General features: G+C 42.1%; 1 protein-coding gene across 1 annotated transcript in view; it reads right to left on the reverse strand.

Moving 5' to 3' along the window:
• Positions 1-8059, reverse strand: part of nedd9 (neural precursor cell expressed, developmentally down-regulated 9) — a 36768-nt gene extending 28709 nt beyond the window's left edge. The window contains exon 1 of the mRNA XM_084918815.1: positions 7826-8059. Coding sequence (XP_084774941.1) covers positions 7826-7837 — 12 coding nt within the window. The 5' untranslated portion in view covers positions 7838-8059. The remainder of the gene's footprint in view (positions 1-7825) is intronic.
• Positions 8060-24350: the final 16291 nt, after the last annotated feature.

Raw genomic sequence — 24350 nt, forward strand, 5'->3', positions numbered from 1 at the left:
ATAGTAATGACGGTAATGAGGACCTGATGACTTTTACAAGCCGTTCCTCAGAGCGCGGCCTGCTGCGGGTGAGAGCCAGTTCAAATAAATGGGCCGTGTGTTGGGTTCTGGGTAGGAAGGGCTCATGGGAAGCGGTTCAGAGCTCAGAGTACATGGTAATTTCTTCATTTGGACAGTTTTCAGGAAGGTTGACCCTCTGATTACAGCCTCCTTACAAGCCCTGCCAGTGGCCGTGTATTAACATAATTACACAGCAGGCTCAGTGAAATCTCACCTCGGCTATTTCTGAGAAAATCCTGTCGAAAAAGGTCCGTGTCATTTAAAGCCAGCACACAGGGGAACGTGACCCAGCACATTCCCTGCAGCTTCACAATGATTGATATCTTATGCAATCAAGTGTAAATCAATACACGGTTACGACACAGTTACAGTGCAACTGGGCGCTGTAGCTGCATGTAATCAATCGATAGCTTATTTTAGTTTTGTGGTTAGAACAAACTGTTTCAGGGGGGCTTTGTGACTGATTGTAAACATTCATTTTTCTTGTGTAAAGACTTTAATTCTGCCAGAAGATGTGGAAAGAAGGGTAAATTCAACCTGCCAAGCGCTGAATAAAAAGGACTATTGTATCCACAGCGTAAATATGACACCCCCACCACCAACACCTTCTCCTTCATTTATGATTCACGAGCTGCGAGGAAATCTCCACACCCTAAAACATAAACAGCAACAGCACGGCAGCTGCAGCTTTGATGGGATGTGATGCACCATGTTGCCGTCTGACCACGCCGCAAGCTCCAACAAACCTCAGATCCTCAAAAAATATCTCAGTTGAACTGTCTAGTCAGAGAATGATGAAAAGTGTGTCACAATCATGGCCTTCCCCTGGAAAATGTCAGTTTCACTCTTATTTAGGAGATGACGATCAAACTGCACTTCATAATCAACAGTAAAGCTTTTATATTTTCACTGCATTCAGCTACTTTCTCCTCTCTGGATGCATTTGCTAAGAATTGTGCCCGATATAAATCATTCAAGTGCTTCTGAACTGTGGAAAAGTAATAATCTTAGGATCTTGAAAAGAAAGAAGATAACTGGACGCCTTCCTGTCTGTGTTCTTAAGTTAAGGTGAAGAGTCCCAGATATGTAAACCCTAGTGGGGGTAAACTTAAAGAAGTCCAGATACTTGTTTTTGTTTTTTTAAAACTCTTAAGACTGCCATGACCTGGATTACTGAGATGCTTTCCAGACACATTGGAAAAGTACGATTTACAAGTTTGCCCAAAGCCTTTTGCAAAGCTAGTTTGATCCTTTATTTAAGTCAAAATCATCTTTCATTTCTTTCTACTATTAACTACTAGACACAATGGACGACTGCTTCTTGTACAAATATCTCTGAAAACTGTCCAAATGTCACAAAAACTGATAACAACATGAAGCTAAAGAGCTAAATAAAGCTGGTAGAGAACCAGTACACTTAGGAGTTGTCGATTTTGGGTTTCACTTCACCAGGTTTACAGAAATTTGACTCATCATTATAGTACTGAGAATGTTATTAGTTACTGTTATTAGTTGTTATTTGCTGCCCAAAGCAGATAAAAAGGTCACTGAATGCAGGTTTGGGGTTTGAGGGGGTGTGGCTCTCACCCAGCTTCTGCTGCTTATGTTAAGGTTATTAAAACAGTAATGCTTTGTTACATTGTTGTAGTCTCTTCATTCCTGCGGCAGTACGTCTGCCACTCTGTTTACTTTGAGTGCACTCACAGTAATTTATAGCAGTAAAAACTGTGATGAAATACAACGTGGGCAGGACTCAACTGCAACAGTCAACCACTTTAGGTGAGGTCACAGGAAATGTTCTGATTCGTGTAACGTCTTGGGTAAAATGACTGTTATCCCGCGGCTCCTCCTTATTCTGTCCATTCATCTCAGTCGTCTTATTTTTTGTTTGTTTTTTACTGTCACACAAACTATAAGGTAACCTGACATCTCCTGCGTTTCTGACCCACTCCTTAGCCTGCAGCGCTTCCTGGCTCCTGCACAACCCAGATAGATCCAGGCTACCACCGAGCTTGTGCTATCTTGTCACATCTTGGACTCCCTCGCTGTGGTCCTGGAGCCTTACCTATAATTAGGCCTGAAACTGGAGATATTCTCTCAAAAGTGTAGCGGCTTGTGCAGCTTTCGCATTCTGCCAGGAGAGTCCAGGGCTATGAGAGGAAACTGATCCGTGAGTCTGGCTCAGCGCCTGAGCAAAGCGGTGAATAACTGCGAGCTTGACACCGACTTTTGACCTGAAAATATAATTTACTGCACCTAAACGGGTCGAGGAGCACCGGCAACACAAATGTACAACAGTCCTGTGAATACAAATGGTATTCACAGGACTGTTGTACATCAGCCAACAGACGCTCAGTTTTGGCAAAGGAGACTTGTGGATTACTTCCAAGCTTGGTGCTGATGCCAAGCGAGGGTACATGAGTGCATCATAGTAACCCCCAGAGACAAGAGCACTAATCCCTCCAGGGGGCATTAGCCGACATGTGAAATATGTTTCGGGGTATCTCTGCAGGGCCACATTGATTGGTTTTACATATAGGAATAGTCAATGAGATGGAGATTCACTCCAATGTCCCTTCGATTTCACGCCACACAAAGATCTCACAGCCCAAACAACAGAGGCTGCCATCTTTCCCCTTTGAAACATGAAGGGCATCAGAGATAAAAGGAGAAAGATTCCCCCTTTTAACACTTTACTGCATTTGATTAAGTGCTTTTTAAACTAAGGGATACTCTCATTATGATTAGATGATAATATATATATATATATATATATATATATATATATATATATTGAATGGATAATTTGGTGTATGAAATGTCAAATAGATTCAATAACCAACAGCTATGGGTTGTTTTGGCCAACAAATGGAAAAAAAAAATCCAAAAAGGCAATATCAGGAATATTTTCATTAATAAATATCAACTTTCCTGACTGATAAAAAGAAGTTTAATGTCATATGAATATGTCAAGTTATCTTGCTTATCGATCGTAAACTTCAGATTGTTTTCCCAAAATGAGCCATCTTTTCATTTTATACCAACTTTCATAGACGAATCTTGTATAGAAAAACATTCAGATTCTGTGTTCTTTGATTCTGCTTTTCTTCGTCCACGTCCACGTCTCTGTGGACGTTGCTCAAGGGAAAGCGTTGAAAATGATGAAAAAAGTATTTTAAAAAGTGGGTGTGTAGAAATGAATGAGTAACTGTTTAAAAGGATGAAGGAAGTGGTTTAAGAGGACTTACTAGGTTCATTTCAACCACATGATTCATGCATAAAAAAATAATAATGATCTTAGACTCCACCATGGGGTAGCCCCTTAGTTCAGCCACTGTCTAGAACAGACATTGGGTGAACAAAGTTATAACTAAGTTCTGATTGGCTGCCCCTCGAGTGGGGCTTCTGCACTCACAAACAGTAAAATTTACCTTAGATGGCTGTACTGGACATATCATCCTCCATCATACAGAGCGGGGGGAAAAAAACAGCGAATAAAAGCCTCAAATGGGTTGTTTAGAGTACTCTGAATTTATGTAATTTATATACACTTTGACCTCTTTATTTAAAACCTTTAGCAATGTTTAGTATTCTTTTTTTTACCTGTATACAGCAGCTTCTTATAACTGCTTTTCCCCCAAACGACTGTCTACACACTGCTCAGCTTTGCCACATGACAAAGAAGACTAATGCAATCTCACATGCTTTAAAACTACGATGCTGTCGGCCTGCTAGAGGACCTTTGCTTCTACCCTACACATATCCAGAGCGCACACAGGTCAGCTCAGCTATTAAACAGACTCTCCGTGCAGTCGAACTGAGTTGACGGGAGCCCACTAGATCCTGAAGGATGACCCTGTGAAATAGCTGGCATTCCTTGAGGGAAGGAAGGAGGAGCTCAACCGTGGAAATGGTTCTTTGCATTGTTGGTGAGTCTGCTTCTAAAACGAGTCCACATTGTAGTCTGTCTCCCCGCTGGCTGTTTTCAAATGTTAATGGCTGGCTCACGGTGCGAGGGCGCAGAGAGGGGAGGTGGGGGGGTCGCTATTCATTGACGTTGGGGGAGTAGCTCTTTGCACTATCTGAAAATCTTACACAGGAGCAAAGTTGGGCAAAGGGACAGGAAATCGCTGACACACATGGGCTACAAAAGCTACATGTCACTGTTCAGACATCTGAGCAGGCACAGAATAATAAATGCTTTGAAGTTAAGATGGGAAAAAGCAATGTGAAATAATGCTTAAGTGCATATAACTTGCAGAGTTCTCTTGAAAAGGGCACTGGGTTCCTCTCAAGGAATTTCTTTCAGAAGAATACAAATGTCTCTTTCTGGAAGGACTACACAATGCCACCCCCTGCGTAAGCAAACAAGCTGGGAAAAGAAAAGAACCCCTGCTGTAAGGCTCATTATCAATGTAAAGGGCCACCTTGAAACAATCATGTGCATCCTCTGAACAACCTTCCCATGCACGATCGCCTGGAATGCACTCATTCTCACGGGGCGCTCCTCGACCTCCCCGACTCCCATCAACCCCACCCCAATGGCTCGACCCCCACTATCCAGCCAACTCTGTTTGCCCTCTCGTTCTTCCCGCAACTTCCTCTCCTTTTCATTTTCTGCAGGCCCTTTCAGCACCACAGATCCTCCTCCTCACTCTTAGAACAATGTCTGCTATGCTCTCTCCTCCAGTTCCCTTCAGTGCTGGCTGACTGCCTAGAACCTGAACCCATTAAAAAAATACAAACACTTTGAAAAGCACATTTTGGGCCAGAGTTTGGCTTCATCTAATCACTCTTCACTCTGGTTGTGGAGCTATTTCTACAACGGTTACATCAGCTACAAAGGAATGAGACCTGGGTGTTTAAAACTGTGTCACGACCCTTTAAAAGGACACTTCTGGGCAAGTACATTCTCCATGTCCAAGTCCAACTTCCAGCAGGGACATCCTTCATTTAAGGCATCATATCGAGAGCTTTAACTCAAAAGAATTAAAGGAGTTGATCGTTTTTACCTGTTATCACAAAAGCAGCAGGTTAATTATGGAGCTTTAGTGTTACTGTTGGCGTTTGTTAGCACTGGACAGAGCCTGGCTGGCAGTTTCCTCTTGTTTCCAGTCGTTATACTATGGTATGTGAAGTATCTCCAAGCCAATAAGCAAATTGAATCTCTCATGATCCTCTCTATCTCCATATTTTGTTCTTGAACTCTACAGAACAGCTTTGCTCAGTCTGAAACAAGCTGTTTTAGCTCCTCCCCCTTGAGGCTAACTTTGTTCTGATTGGCTGCCCCTCACAAACAGAGGGCTCAAACTGTAGGTGGGTGGAGCTTTATGTACTAAGAACCATAGCTGTGTGACTGTGATGGCTGTAAGAGGAATATCTCTGCTCTATGACATCACTCAGACCCAAAAGCAGAAAAAAACTGTGTGAAACTGAGCGTTTAGAGCCCGAGCTTTTGGCTCACAGGGATTACTCACTAAACACAGACCTCATTAAGTGAAACTAAAAATATAACCATCCGCCTCTGTAACAGTGACAAGACAGAAAATAAGGAAAAAGCAAAATAGGTCCCCTTCATACTAATTTATGTCTCATCTTTCTTTGTCCTCCATTTCCCTGGAAGAGCTCCGCCTCTGTGAGGATCATCATGGGGATTACACACATTTGGTGACCTATGGAAAAAGGCACTCCGTTTCACACCTGAACACCTGTTGGAAACCATCTCTAGAGGCGTCTGATCAGACCGCGGCGCCTCACCTCAGGTCATGTGAACCACATGAGGGGGAGGGGGAGGCCTCGCTTGTTAAGCATGTGTTGAAACACTACCACTCTGTGAGGACAGGGACGCTCTTAATATAGCTGTAAATATCGGGTGGCTGTCGGGATGTGATGCAGTAGAGCGACGACCGGCTGAAACTAGATAATCGCAGTAGTGACGTGAAATGTGTCACCTAACCAGAGCCTTGGGCTGATTTCCCACCCTCCTTTCCTCTGCCACAGCCTTGCATAACGTGGATATGTTTATTGTAAACAAAGAGCGCTGTCTACATGATCTCTGCGCTCTGGCTATCTTCTGAATGTGACAAACAAAGGAGTCAGACGTCAGAGAGCTGAGTGTGTATACTGCACAGATATCCTCCCTACAGGCTGATAGCGGCCTGAAACGGTGGTGTTTATCATATTTATGAGCATGCACTGATCAGTCTCATTGTTCAGGGTGAATACAGTGACCGTGGAGACATGCTCGAAGTTATTTCCCCACTTTCAAATCCTCCTCTGGCCTCACACCCAAACTATCACCCTTGGCTCTGTGAACTGTGTACTTGACAGGACAATGAGTCAGTGAGCATGACGCACATATGCAGCGAGCACGCCCTCCAGTCACAAATCTGCTGAAGAGTGACCAGAAGACTGAAGAAAAAAAGCCAAACCTCATAGCAGAGAGAATCCCAGCCAACACTGAGGCAAACAGCTACTTCACACATCAGAAAACAGCCAGTGAAAAACTGAATCAAGTGCCCTCAAAACCCCCAAAATCCTCACAAAAGACTATTGCCCCTTTAACGGGGAAGGAAGACCTCAGACCCAAGAACATGAAGCAAAGGAAAAGTGCTAAAATGCAATCACATCCAGAGTAAATTCAAAGCTTCCTCCTGACGAAGTGACATCCAGCTGTTCCATCCATCACAGTTGAAGCCTCCAATTGTCTACACCCTGATGTAAAGACCTGTGGTTCTAGACGATGATGCAGAGGTGACTTTCCCTTTTAATACCAGTAACTGCATTTGACAGCATTAACGACAGTCTTTTCTGTCTGTTTGAGAGCTGGTCTGATTTTACAGCATCCTAAACCACATTACAGCGAGGTTTACTCACAAAAGAAAACCCACTACCATAAAATATCCACAGCATCAAAAACAGGATAAGAATCACAGATTTATAGCACTAAACTAAATATCTCTGGGGAGTGGGGGGGGGGGGGGCTTTCAGCTGTTGTGGAAATGACCTGCGGTTAGCTGAGCATTTTGATCTCCAAGGAGCCAAGCCAAACAACAATGTAATGTCACTCCACATCCACTACCATGAATCTTCTCTAAAGATATATATATTTTTAATTTATATATATATATATATATTTTTTACAACCGCTTTCATAACTCAATACTCCTTTTTTAAAACACTTTTAAACAATATCTCTAAGTATTTGCTAATTACACCTCCTATAATGTGTATTTGTCACAAATTTCTTTGTCATAACCTGATATCTTCAGGTTTTAGACTTCAAAAAAATACAATTTTCTGACATTGTCTAATCTAATGTAGTGGTGAGTCCAAGGAGGGGGCCTCAAAGTTGTTTTCATTTTAATTCTCTTTACGCCCCTGTGATGGAAAACGTAACCTGCAGATTTAAAGTGACGCATACTGACTTGTGCAGCACATTTATACACACACACACACACACACACACATCAAGCAGAAACAAAAAAGGCACGTTTCAGCAAGTCATTAGTGCAGTTTCCCCTTCTTTTTTTAACCAGTTCATAAGAAAAAAGCAACCCGGATGTATTCACTGAAATAAGTTGTGATTACCGCCACGAATACAGAAGCGTTAACATTTCACATTCACGTCGACTCAAAAAGAAGTCTCCGACAGCATCAAGATTTGTTGTCATTATCCAGGTTAAACAACACAACAAATATCCAGCCTTAATAACACAAAAAACTGAGATGTAGCATCAAATCCAGCCCGCGGCGCTTCACTTACTTTGTATTTCATCTTGCCGCTTTTCTTTCTGACTCCAGTTAAAGTGAGAAATATCCGCTTTACCGCGACAAACAGCGGCACGTCGGAAAAACCGGAGGCACTGCTAAGAGTTTTTCTTCTTCTTCTTCCTGTGCGGTTAACCAGCCATCCAGAGATTCATATGCAGAGAAACACGCAATGATCTAGCTGACTCCAGTCCGCCGCTTTCTACTCCTCTACTCCGGAGAACTGCTCACCACACCGACTCCTGCAGCTCATTAACATTAGGCGCTCCTGATTGGCCCAACGAAAACCCTCTAACCACGCCCGCTTACGGTCTGCTAGAAATCTGCGACGTCATCGTCGTATCAAAATAAAATAAAGGAAAAAAATAGAGTAGAAAGAAAATATTTTAAAAATTAAATTGCCAAAAAATAAATTAAAAAATTGAATTAAAACAAGAATTCTAAAAATATTATATAAAAATAATAATAAACAGTAGAATATGAAGAAAAAAATTATTCTCTGAACTTTCTGTCGGTTTTTCAGGGTATAAAAATGTTAATTCTAGCATAACTTAATGCCAGGCGTAAAAAAATATAATTAAAAAGACTTTATTTTATTATTTTTTTCTCCATTTATTTTGCACATTTACAACTGATATAGAGTGATCCTTACTTTTTTTAATAAAAGTTAATAAAAGACACCACAAAAATGCAATCGTTATAAGTTACAATGTGAACAGACAATTGTCCAGACGAACGAGAAATATCTATGATATCATATATAATGTATAACATCTATATTTAAGACGGTACAGCTAAAATCACTGTGACCTTTCTGAATCAATTAATGAACACATACATTTACATATGAAACATTACTAGTCACCAACATTTGTCTTGCACTTGTCCCATCATGGAAGCCTAAGTAATTATATGCTACCTGACGCTTTGTTATGGTATACTGTAAGTGCACCACAAATGTGCTGCATAAAGTACAGTACAACAGTCTCTAAAAAAGAGTTATTTTAACATCATCTGTGCACCTGTAGAAATTACAGACTAGCATATTTGTTTGTGCATAAAGTTTACAACATTGGCCATCATTTCTGATGACATGAGTTAAATAACTAACTTAAAGTCACCACATTTAAAACTTTACCTCCCAAACAGAATCAGTAAATAGTTTGCTACCAGTCCTCTTTACATGAGGCGCTCATTATTACACTCTTTTTAGTGTTAAATTCAACATCGTACTGCAAACCACAGCTTGAGCAGGAGACAAAAGAACTAAATCAAATTCACAAGTAACGCGTTACTGCCCATCTCCGATTACTTTTGTCAAGTAACGAGTAAAGTAAGGGATTACTATTGCAAAAACGGTAATCAGATTACCGTTACTTTCCCGTAGGAACGCTGTGTTACTGCGTTACTAAAACCGTGATTTTTTTGCGAGAATGTCTCATGACAGTGACATAAGCAAGTGCAACGTTAGTGACAACAGCTGTGTGCAGATCAACAATGGATAATATATGGAGTGGGGAGAGAGTATGACCGTGCAGCGTTTAAAGTGTGGAAGTACTGACCTTATTTTGAGTTTGATTCCATAAAAAGTGACAAAAACATTAGAGTCCATTGTGCGTGGGAAGAAAACTTCTTTTCACAGCGAAACACCCCCCCCCCCCCCCCCTAAACTTCCAAGCAAGCACCGACTGCGCTATGACATAATGGGAAATTCACAGAGAAACTCTCGGATTCTTCAACTGACCGCTGCGGCTCACCTGCACCAGGGCAAACCTCCGCCTACCCCACTCCTGCTTTACAGGTGAAAATAGAGCAACAGGACCGCTAGTCTTTGACTTTATTTATTTTCTGCTGTGTTTTACTTGCATCTATTTGAAAGAGTGAGTGTAAACACCAAAAAAATGTTTAATTTTATGTGCTGGAATGTGCAGAAAATAGGTTTAAATATTAAACAAATTTCTTCCAGTCAGAGAATGTTGCATATAATTTAATGTTTGCTTTATGCATAAAGTTAATAGATTAAAACTAATAAAACAAGTTTTAAAAAGAGACTTTTCCATTTGATTACATTTTGTATGATGGATTATGCAGAAAAAGTAGAATTGGGCTGAAAGATCTATCGCTTTATCACCTATTCAGTTGTAAATCGTGTTTTTAAAAAGTAACTAAGTAACTAAGTAATTAATTACTTTTGAAAATAAGTAACCAGTAAAGTAATGGGATTACTTTTGGGGGGAAGTAATCAGTAATTAGTTACTTATTACTTTTTTCAAGTAACTTGACCAACACTGCCTGCAGATATGAGGCTGTTGTTCTCCTTTATTTCATAGTGGACAGAATTGATTTTTTGGAGTGGCACAAATACTTTGTGTGGCATCAGATTTGATGCAGAACAGCTGATTGTTCTGTAAATAGTTTTAAATGTTTATTTAAAAAACGCCTTGGCTGCATTTTTAGGTAAACTGCTGCAAAAAACTTTGTTGTTTGCATAACTCAGTTACTTTTTTGAAGAAGTAACTATATAATTAATTGCCCAACACTGGTCATTATATACTGTATTTTGCAGATAGAGAGTTACAGACTCTCTCCCAGACCACAGACTCATAATACAAGTCAGAGCTTTATTTAAAAAAAAGAAAAAAAAAGAAAGTTGTGTTTTCAAAATTGGAGTTCAAGTTATTTTTACTTCCAATAGTGTTAACATACTACACAGGTCATGAACAAGATTCTTTTTAATTTTCATTGTAAGTGGGCTAAAGCAGTTAATTAAAAGTAGTCTAACATAAATGTAAATGCTGTAATTTGATTATTTTAATCAACCATGTCATTTGGATGGATTTGATGCCGGCGTGACCACAGTGCACACGTCTGCTGTTGCTCACAGTGGTCCAAGGGGCCGCTCAGGGAGTTTGTGCGTTGGCTAAGACACATGGAAAATTAGAGGGAACATTGACTCCAGTCTCATCAAAGTTGCATAGCTTGATGTGAATACCAATAATGCAGGATCCTTATCAGATATGAGGGGGCCACACATTCTGGTAGCTTGATACACAATTTACAAAAGCGCATCCAAATGTATCCAAATATAAATAAGAAAGAAAAGAGTTTTTGTATAATAAACCACTATATCCGCTTAGCTAACCCTTAAAGTTTGAAGAACGAAAGAAGAAAAGGGTGGCTTGTGTTATCCCACAAGAGGAAGGTTCTGGTTTTGAATCTGCAGATTGTTTGGGGCCCTGCTGTGGGTGCTTTGGTTACTAGTGATTCTAAATGGGGCGTAGGTGTGAATGGCTGTCTACGTTTCTGTGTCAAACCTATGACTCACTCTTAATTTGTCATGGGAAAGCTAGAGCCTATTGCTCTGTGACAGCTGGGATAGACTAGCTATTCCACAACCCTGAACTGAACAAGCAGTTATCAGCACGGTGGATCATCTGCCTGAGCTGTAACCGTGTACTGTGTACTCATTTCTAATCCTGTCCATCCTGGTCACTCTCAATAAGAATTTAAACATCTTCAACTCTGCCACTTCTAGACATCATAGACATCTTCTCTATCACTTTTGCGGCCATCTTTCTGGCACAAATCACCATTGACACTCGTCTCCACCTGCCCCACCCTGCCTGCACTCTGTTTCAAGTAAATTTAAAAAATAATTGGAGATGCATCCAGCTTAAAAACATTTTCTCCATTATAGTTAACATGTGGCACAATCCCGCTGATACACGTTTGTAAGTTCAGCAAGAAGGAAGTGTGCTGGTTGTTATTCTTAGAAATGGTGACAGCAGAAGGGTGTCAGGAAACTGCGACTATGCAACATTTTCCCCTGTGCTTTGATGTTACTGTAAATTCAGAATGGCAACACCTAATAAAACTGCTTCTTAACACTTTCATCTTTCTGTTAAATAGATAAACAGAAAAAAGAATAGCTTTTGCCACGGCTGTTCTCAAGTGCAAACTTATGTAGGAATGATTTAGCTATGCAGTGACAGACAGGAGACAGTTTTCAGATTCAGTCATGACTGAATGATCTCAAAAAGAGTTTCGTACAGTTTGAAAACAATGACTGATTATTTCCGACTGTAAACACAATAAATCACCTTAATGGAAAAATTAAATAAACTGATCAGTGCATACAGCAGTATGATCCAGCAGCTCTTACCATATATTTTTCTGTAAGTCACAAAAGCTTTATATAAAAAGTAAAACATTGCTAAAGTCTGAAAAAGTCTGTGTATGCATGAAACTGTCTCCCTATAAAACTATTGCAACTCAGAATACTCAGATACCATAAAAATATAGTTTAAGACTCACCAAAATGCAAGTTATTGTCCTCACAGGCCAGAAAAAAGGTCAATTTACATTATTTTAAGGTTAACTTTTGTGCTTACCCCAAACGAAGGAAAGACGAAGTGGGTGAAAGTTGCGATGTCACTTCTTTAATGTGAGCTCCAATGTAACGGAGGTGAGAAAAAACACCCAGTATGATATCTGACAAGCTGACAAACAAGCAGGAAAGCCGTCCTCTCTTTTCTCACACCTATGCTCGCATGCGCTCAAAATGTGCATCTCATGACCTCACACACCACACACAAGCAAACACACACACCACACAGAAAAAGGCCCCCTCGCTATGACAGCAGGGCTCGTGGAGGTCTGTCTGTTGCAGTGGGCTGCCTTCTGTGGGCCTGTGTGCTATTACTTTAAAGGGGCTGAAATCTCCTGTAATTAGCCTGCATCTCATGCTCTAATTTGTGTCAGCTCATTTATCACAATCACAGGGACCCTATCGGCTCTCATTGTCCCCCGTGAACAGTCATATCCTCAGATGAATGCCTCCTGTAAGGGCGCTCAAAACACTCGTTTGTGAAACATACACCATGCCCAGCTGGAGCCCATTCTCCGAGCCACAAGTGGGCACAGGGGGCTATTCTTCTGTGTATGGCATGTGATTATGTGCATGCAAGCACCTGTTTCCTATGATAAACAAAACTCATTTTCCCATCTGTTTATATCAGCGCCGGGAAGAAAGCAGTCTGAAAGAGAGAGAAAAAAAAAGCCAAAAAGGTTGTTTATCCTCTTCGCACAACATTTGGCTGCACTGAATGAGTCCATTAGTCTTCAGTCTCGACTGAGCGTGCCATTTCAGCTGGCTTTTACTCTACCCCGACCTGCATCATCAGCTCATTGGCAGGAATGAGCGAATAAGAGAAAAAAAAAAAGATCCTCTTCAGCGTTGGTTGCAGCCCAGGATCCTGCTTTTGGATCTGAACAGAGAAGCCAGGGGAAGATTTGCACTGGCATCAAGGGCTCAAGTCGCCATGACAACCGCCACCATGGCTGCAGTATTTGTGGCCTCTCACCTACTGTATTACAAGAGCTGAAAGGGCCTCCCATCTCTGGAGTTGCAGAGGTCTCAGAGTGTTATTACGGCACATTTCAGCACGGAAATAGCCGGTAATAGTGCGAGTGAAAAACGAGCCGGACGCCTTTCATCTCCGCCAGGTGTCTGTGATGTTTTGGTTACATAAGCACCCCTGCAGATACGGCCCCAGATTTCATCAGAGTGCAGAGCAGCCAGAAGTAGAGATCATGAGGGGTGGGGGTGGGGGGCTACGCTCACTGCTGCTTGGGTGGGTGGACGGGAGCAGGAGGTGGAGGTGTTGGTGGTTCCTGACAAAAGCTCTTCTGTGCAGGCCAGGTTGAGATAGCCCCCTCACTGCTCCCCATGAAAAAACGTCCCTCAAACTCTCGTAAACTAGCTGAGGCAGATTTATAGATGCTCCACCAACCCTTGTTGCTCAGACAGGCGAGTCCCCACCACCAACACCACCTCCACCCAGTCCCTGTGACCTATGGCAGCCTCGTGTCCGAGGAGCAGCAAAGGAATGCACAAAACACACAAGACAAGAAGACTACTTAAAAAATATGAGTGTGCTTACTTAGCTGATCCTTTTCTGTCGTTTGTCTTTTAAACTCTGAATACATGCGCTTTAAAGAGTCATTCTCTTAAATCAAACAGGGTTCTCAGCAATAGAGGTGACACTGCAGCTCTACTAAAAGCTTTATAAAAGAGACTTTATGTCCTGTGGGGTCAAGCAGGTATTACCTGCAGACAGACAAGACAAAGCAGCAACCTGCATGAAATAAAACCAGCACAGGGATTCGAGATGCCACTCTAGTCCAGAGTGTTGGAGGAACCCTGAGGCCAGCCTGATGGATGCAACAACTCCTTGGAAAGGAAAAGACTGAAGGTTGTATTCCCAGGACTTCGTGTGGAAATTCTCTCCCCACTAACACAAAGCCTATCAAGGTGGTTGGAAATTCTGTCTTTAGGAAATACAAGAGTAACCCACAATTAATTGCTTCTTTCCTTAAGTAACCAACTGTTTCTTGTCTTTAACCAGCTCAGTAGGAGGGTTGGCAAGATGGCGTCGTAGCGTGAACACCCGTCTCGCTGTGCTCCGGTGAGGTCCCTCGATTATCCGTCTAAAATACGTGTTCACCTGGTGAAACGTTACAAATGTGCGTGGGAGTGACTCTATAATGAGTCTGGACGACTATTTTTCTAAAATGCCTAACGTCAGGTCTAAGAAAAAGACAGCTCCGGGTGTGCAAGCTAGCGACATTGTGGGTCCTATGGCGGCTGAGCCTGAAGAAGCTAACGCCAGCGACACAGAAATCTCCGCTGACGCTGAGGAAACTGGGAGTGATATCGACCCGAATATCCTTGCGGCTCTGAGTAAGATAACTGACAGCATTACAACTTTGTTGGATGTTAAAGTTGACACTGTGCTGGCCGCAATCCGTGAACAGACGTCTCGGATCCAGGCTCTGGCGACGCGGGTGGGAGACGCCGAGATACGGATTTCAGGCGTGGAAGACACGGCAGGTGTATTGCAGGCGAAAGTGGCTCGACTCGAAAAACAAGTAACTGACATGGCAGACCATATGGATGATTTGGAGAACCGCAGCCGCAGATGTAACCTTCGCCTGGTCGGGCTTCCCGAGGGCACGGAGGGAAATGATGTTGTCGCCTTCATGGAGTCATGGCTCCCCTCCTATCTCGAGCTCACAACTAAAAATGGGAAGATCAAACTGGACCGCGCTCACCGCTCTCTAGCACCGAGGCCGGGCCCCAGCCAGCGCGCCAGACCCATCATTATGAAGCTTCACAACTTTGCTGATAAACAACGTGTGATGGCTGGCTACGCAGCCGAACCAACCAACAGGTCGGATCAAAGTCTCCTTCTTTAATGGTAAATGGCCTGCATTTGTATAGCGCTTTTCTAGTCCATAGGACCCCAAAGCGCTTTACACTACATTCAGTCATTCACCCATTCACACACAGGCGATAGCAAGCTACATTGTAGCCACAGCTGCCCTGGGGCGCACTGACAGAGGCGAGGCTGCCGGACACAGGCGCCACCGGGCCCTCTGACCACCACCAGTAGGCAAACATGGGGTTAGTATCTTGCCCAAGGATATTTGGCATGCAGCCAGGAGGCAGCCTGGGATCGAACCACCGACCTTCTGATTAGTGGCTGACCTGCTCTGCCACCTGAGCTACAGCCACCCCGATGATTATTCAGCGGCGGTAGCCAAGAAACGCAAGGCTTTCGACGAGGTGAAAAGCTGCCTGAGGAAGAAGAATGTGGATTATGCGCTTCTCTACCCCGCCACACTGAGGCTGTTTGCCAACGGCAAGGAGAAGAGATTTAACACACCGGAGGCAGCTGCGTCCTACGCGAACTCGCTGCCCTGAATCCCCGTAACCACCGGAGTACTCCTTTTCTTCACACTATGCCTTATGAACCGGTGTGAGTACTTGCCGAATCTAGGCATATGTGACTCTCTTTTTTCGTCCTCGCTGCTTATAAGCGACCAGGTGAAATCTTCCACCCCATCGGACACCGGACGGACTGTGTTTTCGTCTATGGGTAGGCGTGAGTTACGCGCGTGCAATGCCCTTCGGCTTCCCCGACGGGCAGGAGGAGACTGGTTTTTCCCCACATGTTTAGTAGGGCTGTTGCCAAATCACTGTTCTTTGAATGTTCCGTCACACAGCTTTTTTTTTTTTTTTTTTTTTTTTTTGCTGTTTTATTTTCAACCAGGGTGTGGTGAACCCTTTGGCTCAATATGCTTTGTATGATACATGAATAAGTCTAATAATGAGTAGGCTGCGAATATGCACCTGGAATGTACGAGGGGTTCACAGCCCTATTAAGAGGAGGAAGATATTTACTTGTCTAAGAAAGGACGGTGTAGATGTTGCTATGTTACAAGAGACGCATCTTGATAATAATGAGCACTTGAACTTGAAGTTGCAACAAGGATTATATGGACAAGTGTTTTTTTTCATCCTTCACTACAAGAAGTAGGGGAGTGGCAGTGTTGATTAGGAAAAATTTACCTTTTGTAGTAACTGATTGCGTTAAAGATCTGAAGGGCCGCTACGTGATAGTCAAAGGGATTTTGCAAGGCCAAAATATTTTATTACTGAATGTTTATTTTCCACCTGCCCACCCGACTACCTTTCTTACCAAAATGTTTCTGGAATTAGCCCCATTTCTTCCTAACTCTACCGTTATTATTGGTGGTGATTTCAACTTAATGTTAAATCCGCTTATGGACAGATTTCCACATAGCATTGCAACTCCCTCTCCCCAGGCCAAAGCGCTTCACGCTCTATGCGACGAGTTTGGACTTGTTGATGCTTGGAGATATACTCACCCCTCCGATAAGCAATACACATTTTTTTCGGCTCCGCATAGGTCCCAAACTAGAATTGATTACTTTTTTCTCCCGAAAACTGACTTGGGTTCAGTAGTATCGTGCGACATAACAAGTATAATCATCTCAGATCACTCTAGAGTAATCATGGATCTCGATCTTAAAGCTGCGCTTCATAGGTCCCGTCACTGGAGGCTTAATACCATTATTCTTAAGGACGAGGAATTTACCTCTCACTTCTCTGCCGAATTTAAAGCGTTTTTGGATATCAACACCTCCTCAGCTAGTACTGCCTCTGTTTTGTGGGAAACATGCAAAGCTTATGCGAGGGGCCTAATTATTTCGTATTCTGCGACAAAGAAGCGACAACGGATGGAGGAACAAAAATCTTTAGAGAGCGAATTGATGGATAAGGAGAAAACATATATTGCCTCCCCATCACCACCATTATGGCAAGAAATAACCGCACTCAGGTCAGCGCTGAATTGCCTTCTTACCAGAGATGCAGAGAAGAAACTTAAATACACCAGACAGAGGTTCTACGAGCATGGAGATAAGGCCGGTAAATGTCTGGCGTACTATGTTAAGAAGCACGCAGAATCTAATACCATTGCAGCGATATCTGATGAAGGTGGCCACAAGATATATGAAAACAAACTGATAAACGACTGTGTTAAGAAGTTCTACAAAGCCTTGTACTCTTCTCAACAAGTCCCGGAGGGGGAGCAGCTGATGCATAATTTCTTTACCCAATTCGACTTACCAAATTTGTCAGAGGAACAGAAGACTGCCCTTAACAGCCCTATAACCAAGACCGAAGTGATTAAGGCTATTAAATCACTACGAAGTGGAAAGTCGCCAGGGCCTGACGGCTTCTGTTGTGAATTTTATAAACAGTTTCGAGATATTATTGTGGAACCGCTTCTTGATATGTTCAACCACTCCTTCATTACGGGTGAATTCCCGCAGACACTGAAGGAAGCCAACATTTCCCTAATTCTAAAGAAAGGGAAGTGTCCTGATTTGTGCGGATCCTACAGACCTATAGCCCTCTTAAATGTGGATAGGAAACTGCTTTCTAAAATTCTGGCCTCCCACTTAGAAAATTTTTTACCTATGCTGATAAGGGAGGACCAGACAGGCTTTATAAAGGGTCGAAACTCAGCCACCAATGTTAGACGCTTACTGAACGCTATTGTAGCTTTCAAGCAAAAATCTATTGACGGCCTGGTGCTTTCTCTCGATGCGGAGAAAGCATTTGACAGAATTGAATGGTCTTATTTGTTGTATACTCTAGGCAAATTCGGCTTAGGGGAGAATTTTATAAAATGGGTCAAAGTTATCTACAATAATCCACAGGCAGCAGTCCTGACTAATGGACTTAGGTCTGATTACTTCAACACTCATAGGGGAGTTATGCAGGGCTGCCCCTTATCGCCCCTTCTATTCGCTCTGGCCATAGAGCCTCTTGCTGAGGCCATAAGGGCGACGCCCACAATACGTAGTTTAGAGATTGGACAGCTGTGTCATAAAATAACCTTATACGCGGACGACATCTTGATTCTTTTGACTAACCCTGTAACATCCGTACCCAGTCTCATTGAGGTGATTGACAGGTTTAGCCGTTTCTCTGGCTATAGAATCAATTTGGCTAAGTCAGAGGCCATGCCTCTTGGTACTCTTTTCACAATGCCGGCTACTGTTCCTTCTTTTCCTTTTAAATGGTCTCCTAATGGTTTTGTGTATTTGGGGATCTTTATTACCCCGTCTTTCGACCAATTGTACAAAGCCAACTTCACACCCTTATTTGGCAAACTCAAACAGGACCTAGAGCGGTGGGCGTCACTTCCTGTCTCCTGGCTAGGACGCATTGCCCTGATCAAAATGAATGTGCTGCCCAGGCTATTGTATCCTATCCAAATGATCCCCGTCTCGTTCTCTAAGAGAGTACTGAAGGACATAAATGGTTGGCTTACCTCTTTCATCTGGAACAAGCGCAGACCCAGGCTCAAGATGGCAGTGTTGCATCTGCCAAGCTCCAGGGGCGGCTTGGATCTACCTAATATTAGATTGTATCAGCTTTCTGCCCATTTAAGATTTGTGAGCGACTGGGTTAGGGGTAAAACCTCAATCTGGTCGGATATTGAGACAGCTCTGTCACAATGCAAACTGAGCGATCTATTATTTTGTAATGATTTTAACGGAATTAAGGCCCTTTGTACAAATCCTGTAACAATCAACACCCTAAAAACGTGGCGAATTGTCCGCCGTCTTGAGGGAAGATCGAGAATAACATCAACCTTTACCCCTATAATGAATAACCCTGCTTTCCCTCCGGGTTCCTCGGACTCCGGCTTTCAACGATGGTCTGATAAGAATATTAAGTCTCTTGGTGACCTTTTCTCGGGTGGTGAACTCATGTCGTTTGAACAACTTACCAACAGTTACGGCTTGCCTAGACAGGATTTCTTTCGTTTTTTGCAAATACGACACTATATCACTCACAGTACAACCCTTGCTGAGCACCCTGAAGTATCTGATGTTGAGAAAATTTTGTTTAGGCAACAGCTGAAGGTGTCTCTGAGTTCATTTTATCATGTGCTTAATGCTTTGACTACCACTGATGCGCAGGGGATTAGAGGTGTGTGGGAGAGGGAACTGTCGGTAACCATAGATGAAGATAAGTGGGATACCGTTTGGTCTCTCGCAAAAAGGATTTCAATTTGTACTCGGACAAGAGCAATCCAATTTAAGATTTTACACAGATTGCATGTATCCCCTCACCGCAGACACCTCTTCAACCGCTCTCTTTCCCCTGTGTGTCTTAAGTGCAAAACTGATGTAGGGACTTTAACTCACTGTTTTTGGTCCTGTTACAAGCTTCAAGAATACTGGGCTGACATTACAGGTGAACTGGGGAAAATCTTCCACGTTGATATAGAGATGGAGCCTTTATCCCTGATTCTAGGTCTTCCAAGTGACCGCCTAAAAGCGGCGGCCAACAAAAGATTGTATAACACTCTAACATTTGCAGCCAGGAAAAATATCCTCTTACAATGGATCAACGATAGGACTCCCACTGTCTGTGGCTGGCGCAAAATAATTTTCGAACTGATTCCTCTGGAATACCTCACACACGTTATACACCACAGTGTGGGTCAGTTCTACGGGATGTGGCACCCCTTTTTGGACTACATTGGACCGGACCTTTCCGCTATCTTATTCAAAGGACTACTACGCACGTGATCATCACCCGGGCGCTGTAAGACTGACTCACCACCTCTTGTATGTTATATTTTGTATTTTGTATCTTGTATTATGCCTTATTTAAGAGCTGTTGTGTACGTTTTGTGTTTGTACTGTTTTGTTGTTCTGTGTCTAATGTCGAGACACTGTGTTGTTAAAGGAAAATCTGCAATAAAAACAATGATGGAAAAAAAAAAAAAAAAAAACCAGCTCAGTAATTCTGACTGTGGAGTCCTTGAGCCTTGGACTGTAGGCCAGGATCACATTTCAAGCCCATTAGTTTGTTTTGGACATCCTTGAGTTTTAGCATTGACCTCAAACATTAGCGTCTCTCTCAAACTGACCTGGCTTTCATACTGAAGATCATTCAACCTTCAAGACATGTGTTCATTGTCAGTCTTTCTATATACAGTAAAGGTGAAATAGCATTTCTCTTAGATTTAATGTAAGACAACCTTAAATTGGAAGAATAGACATCACAGTACATTAACAATAGATGTAACACAACAGAAACAAACTCGGACCAGTAGCTATTAAGCTACATGCACAATGAAAGCGATTAGCAGGGATCTTTCAATCACAGAACGTAAATGACATCGAGCAACTTCAAGTGACAGCGAAGCAAGCTTCTGGCTGTCAGCTTTAAAAAAAGAAATTGATAAAATATGGTGCAATGTAAAGCAGAGGTATGCGTTATCATGGTGTGTTCACACCAAAGATGAAGTAAGGTTTCACTTGTTTAAATACAGTTACACTGAGAAACCCACAAACATTCGTCACTAACAGTGAAAAGTATGAAGAGGTGTGCAGCAGATAGTTGGAAGTGGAAGTAACAGTAACATATTTTCAGGAGTTACCATGAAGACATATGATTTTTCTCACCTCTCTTCTAAACGTTATCTGTGGTTTAGTATGTTTGGAATGTGTGTGACAGTATGTGATGTGTAAGGTATCAAGTATAGTGCACAAATCTGTGCCAAATGAAATAAGTGGAGCACCTGTTTGTGAGGGGCAGCCAATCAAAAAACAGCAGAGGTGACACTCGGTCTTCCTTTGGTCGTCATCATCTGAGCCAGTTTCATCGTAGCGCTTGATGGTTTTTGCGACTGTACTTGTACACACTCAAAGTTGTTACAATTTGTCGGACTGACTGAGCTTCATTTGTTAAAGACAGGGGTCTCTCTTTACTTTGCTGATTGGTTCTTGTCATAATATGAACTCTAACAGTTGTCAATTAGGGCTGTCAGCTGTGTACAGTACTTCCTACAACACAACTGATGGTCCCAACCCCATTAAGAAGGCAAAAAATACTCCACCCCGCAAAGGCACATCTGTGAAGTGAAAACCATTTAAGGTGACCACATCATGAAGCTCATTGAGAGAAGGCTAAGAGTTTGCGGCGCTGTCAACAAAGCAAAAGGTGGCTACTTTCAGGAAACTAAAATATAATTTTTCATTTTTTCTTTGCTGCATAATTCCATATATCCTGCTTCATATCTATGATGTCTTCAGTATGTATCTACAATGCTGAAAGCAGTAAAAATAAAGAAAAACTAATCTATCTATCTGTATGTGTATTTGGACCATCAAAGATATGCAAAGCTATTCTACAGACTAGAATAAAAATGGAGGGAATGGAATCTTCATGTCTGACTCTATTTTTGAAAGAACTTATTTTCTAAACAAAAAACACACATGGAGCCATTTTCCCACTTAAACTGGATACTGGTAGAACTGACACAGTGATCCCTACATAGCATTAGTCTGACCACTTTTCCGAGGTAGTCAGTCGTAAAAACTCATATAAACTCTGTGCTGTGCTTAATGTATTCCGCCACACAGCTCAAGCATTACAGTAGATTAATTTCCTTCTGCATCATTAGCTGAATCAAACTGAGATCAGAGGTAACAGTCCCAGCATTAAAGGTCTGTAGCCTTTAGCAGCTGCTCCAAGGCTCCAGCTCGACCAACCTCAATAACATGAAGGGTCTCATTTACTTCTGATTGTCACAGTTGTATTTCAATGACCTGAATAGCTCCTTGTACGCGGCTAAATACTTTGCTTTATTTGGCCTTCAGCTTGGCAGTGATATAACCGATCTGTAGTCGATGAAAAACAAGGCCATAAAAGTCTGCAGTAGCCTGAGATTGGGCTGCACACGTAAATGCTCACTGTGAAAGTGAATTATGCTTAACTGGTTGCCAAGGCCATCTTTTAATACCCCGAGTTCAATGTTCACTCTGTTTTTTACCCCTCTCACTTGTTCATTCATTGTACATTGCCTGGGCACACCTTCCCCTGTGAGTAATTTGCCTCTGGATTGGTCTTGTATTCTGCTGCAGAGCCAACTGTTCATCATTCTGTCACCAGCTACTGTGTGATAATGCTTCAGTGTCAGGAACAGTTTTAAAATTCAGGCGACATACAGACATCCCTGCATACAGCAGAGGTTTATCCGTGGAAAAAAGAGCTGAAAATTTCCCATTTTGCTCTCTAAATATGAGGACGACGAGGTCAGACGCTTGATATTGACTTGGGTTCAGGCCTTGCTTCCAATCATTCTCTCCAGTGAGCAATAAGTCTGGACAATGTAGAGTATGCCACTCAATCTACAGCAGGCACACAAGTTGTTAGACAGCCTGATCCTCAGCTTGTGAACAATGTCCCTTATGTGAGCATTCAACTCCAATATCAACCACTTTTTGTCTAACTGTCAGTTATTGTCATTCGCACAGATATGGCATGTGCCGTCGTGGACCTATAGAGGTCTAGAAGTGTGTGAAAAATAGAAAGATTCCAGTCTATGCAGGCAAAGTCATGTGAAAAAGTGCACGTCACCCGACTAAACAAGAAAACAAAGCGTTCTCACATGTGGTTGTTGTTGTGAAAGGGTGTATTTTCACCGTGGCCATCATTTTTTTCCTAAACCAAACCAAGTAGTTTTGGTGCCTAAGTCTAGCTAAACAGAGCATGAAAGCGAACAGTCCAAAAGACTGGTATCTTGGGTGGAAATTTGTTGCCACCGCTACCCCTTCTGCATCACAATACAGGCTTTTGTTGGTCTTTGAAAGTGTACACCATTACTTTTATTCAGAAAGATTGCACAGCTGAGCCTGTTCATTCTCATGGTGTCTAAAGGGTATACTGCTGTTTTGTCAAAGCGACTGTTATGTTAGAAATATCCAAAAGTGGAACTTTGGTGCCCGGGGCCCAATGTAGCGGTCGCACAAGTAGTACGAGACAACTGTCAACTGGACGCATATTTGAGGCCCCTTGATGTGATATTTAAATGCCTTAGGTACCATTAACTTTCATTTTTCATTGTGGAAGGGTGTAGTTTAACCTAGTCCAATACCTTTTCCTACAGCTAACCAAGCAGGGAATGAATACAAAACAAAGGTGATTGCAATGGCTCAAAGCTCTCAGAATGAACACCAACCACAGTCTGACGTGACAAGCTTGTATTTTCTTTATTAGCTTAAATCTAAAAATAAGTATAAAAAGATGGAAAATTTAAAGTAAAACATTATGTGACACTGTGGCACACAAGAAATTGCTTTTTCAATGTGGTTAAATAAAAATAGTGAAAATAATGAAATTCATTACGAGAAGAAAAAGAAGAGGTTATGAATCAATAAATATGTGAAAATTAGTGTGTTTTAGAGCATTCTGGACCGTACGTTCTCACTGTGAACGATCCAGGAAAAGACAGTCAGATTAGGAGTGCTTCTCTGTGGATGACCTGTCCTTTACAAAGCCAACAAACTGTCTGTGTAATGTGAAACATTTCTCCAGAGACCCCTTTATATCAAGGCTTTCTAACTGCAGGATGCAGCGGTTAGCAGCCACGATGCATACCTGTAGGGATACATTTTTATCCTCACTGGCAATAAAAATTATTTAGGTCTACATATTCCTCTTTTACCCCTGCAAATCATACTTTAATTATAATAGTGAAATTACTGGTGGAAATCTCAGCTAAAAATAGTGATCTGCTAGCAAGCAGTATAGTTAGCTAGCACTCTAGCTAGCTAAAGTACGAGCTGAAAGTACTGTGAAAGAAACTGTCGAAATTACATTTTTCACAAGCATGTGATGAACAGTCAAAATATAGTTGCAAGCACTGATCAAATCTTGATACTGAAACTGGACACACTATTAAAAAGAGCAGCTAAGGCTACTTTTGTTAGCTAAAAGAGTTTAGATGATTGAGTGCCTATTGTGATAAATGAGAAGATGAATCCAATAGCTTAATGGCTTAATGGATAAATGGTAGACACTAAAACTAATCAATGAACACTTTTTAATTAATTTTAAAGATAGAGCACCTCTAGCTCCTCCAGGTGTTAGCATGAATAAAACATGACCAAACATAAAGACATCCCATTCGAAAATGAACAGGCTTCATGTTTGGTGTTGATGGATGCACCTGAGTTAATATAAGGCACTGTGGGGGGTTTGTCAGAGTGAAAAGGTGTGAGTGTCCTGGTCTTGGATTTAAAGTCTGGGCTGGGATTTGAAGATTAAGCCTGATAATGTG

Source organism: Perissodus microlepis, chromosome 22 (genome assembly GCF_051167445.1).
Source record: "Perissodus microlepis isolate ML-2025 ecotype Zambia chromosome 22, ASM5116744v1, whole genome shotgun sequence".
Lineage (NCBI taxonomy): Eukaryota > Metazoa > Chordata > Actinopteri > Cichliformes > Cichlidae > Perissodus > Perissodus microlepis.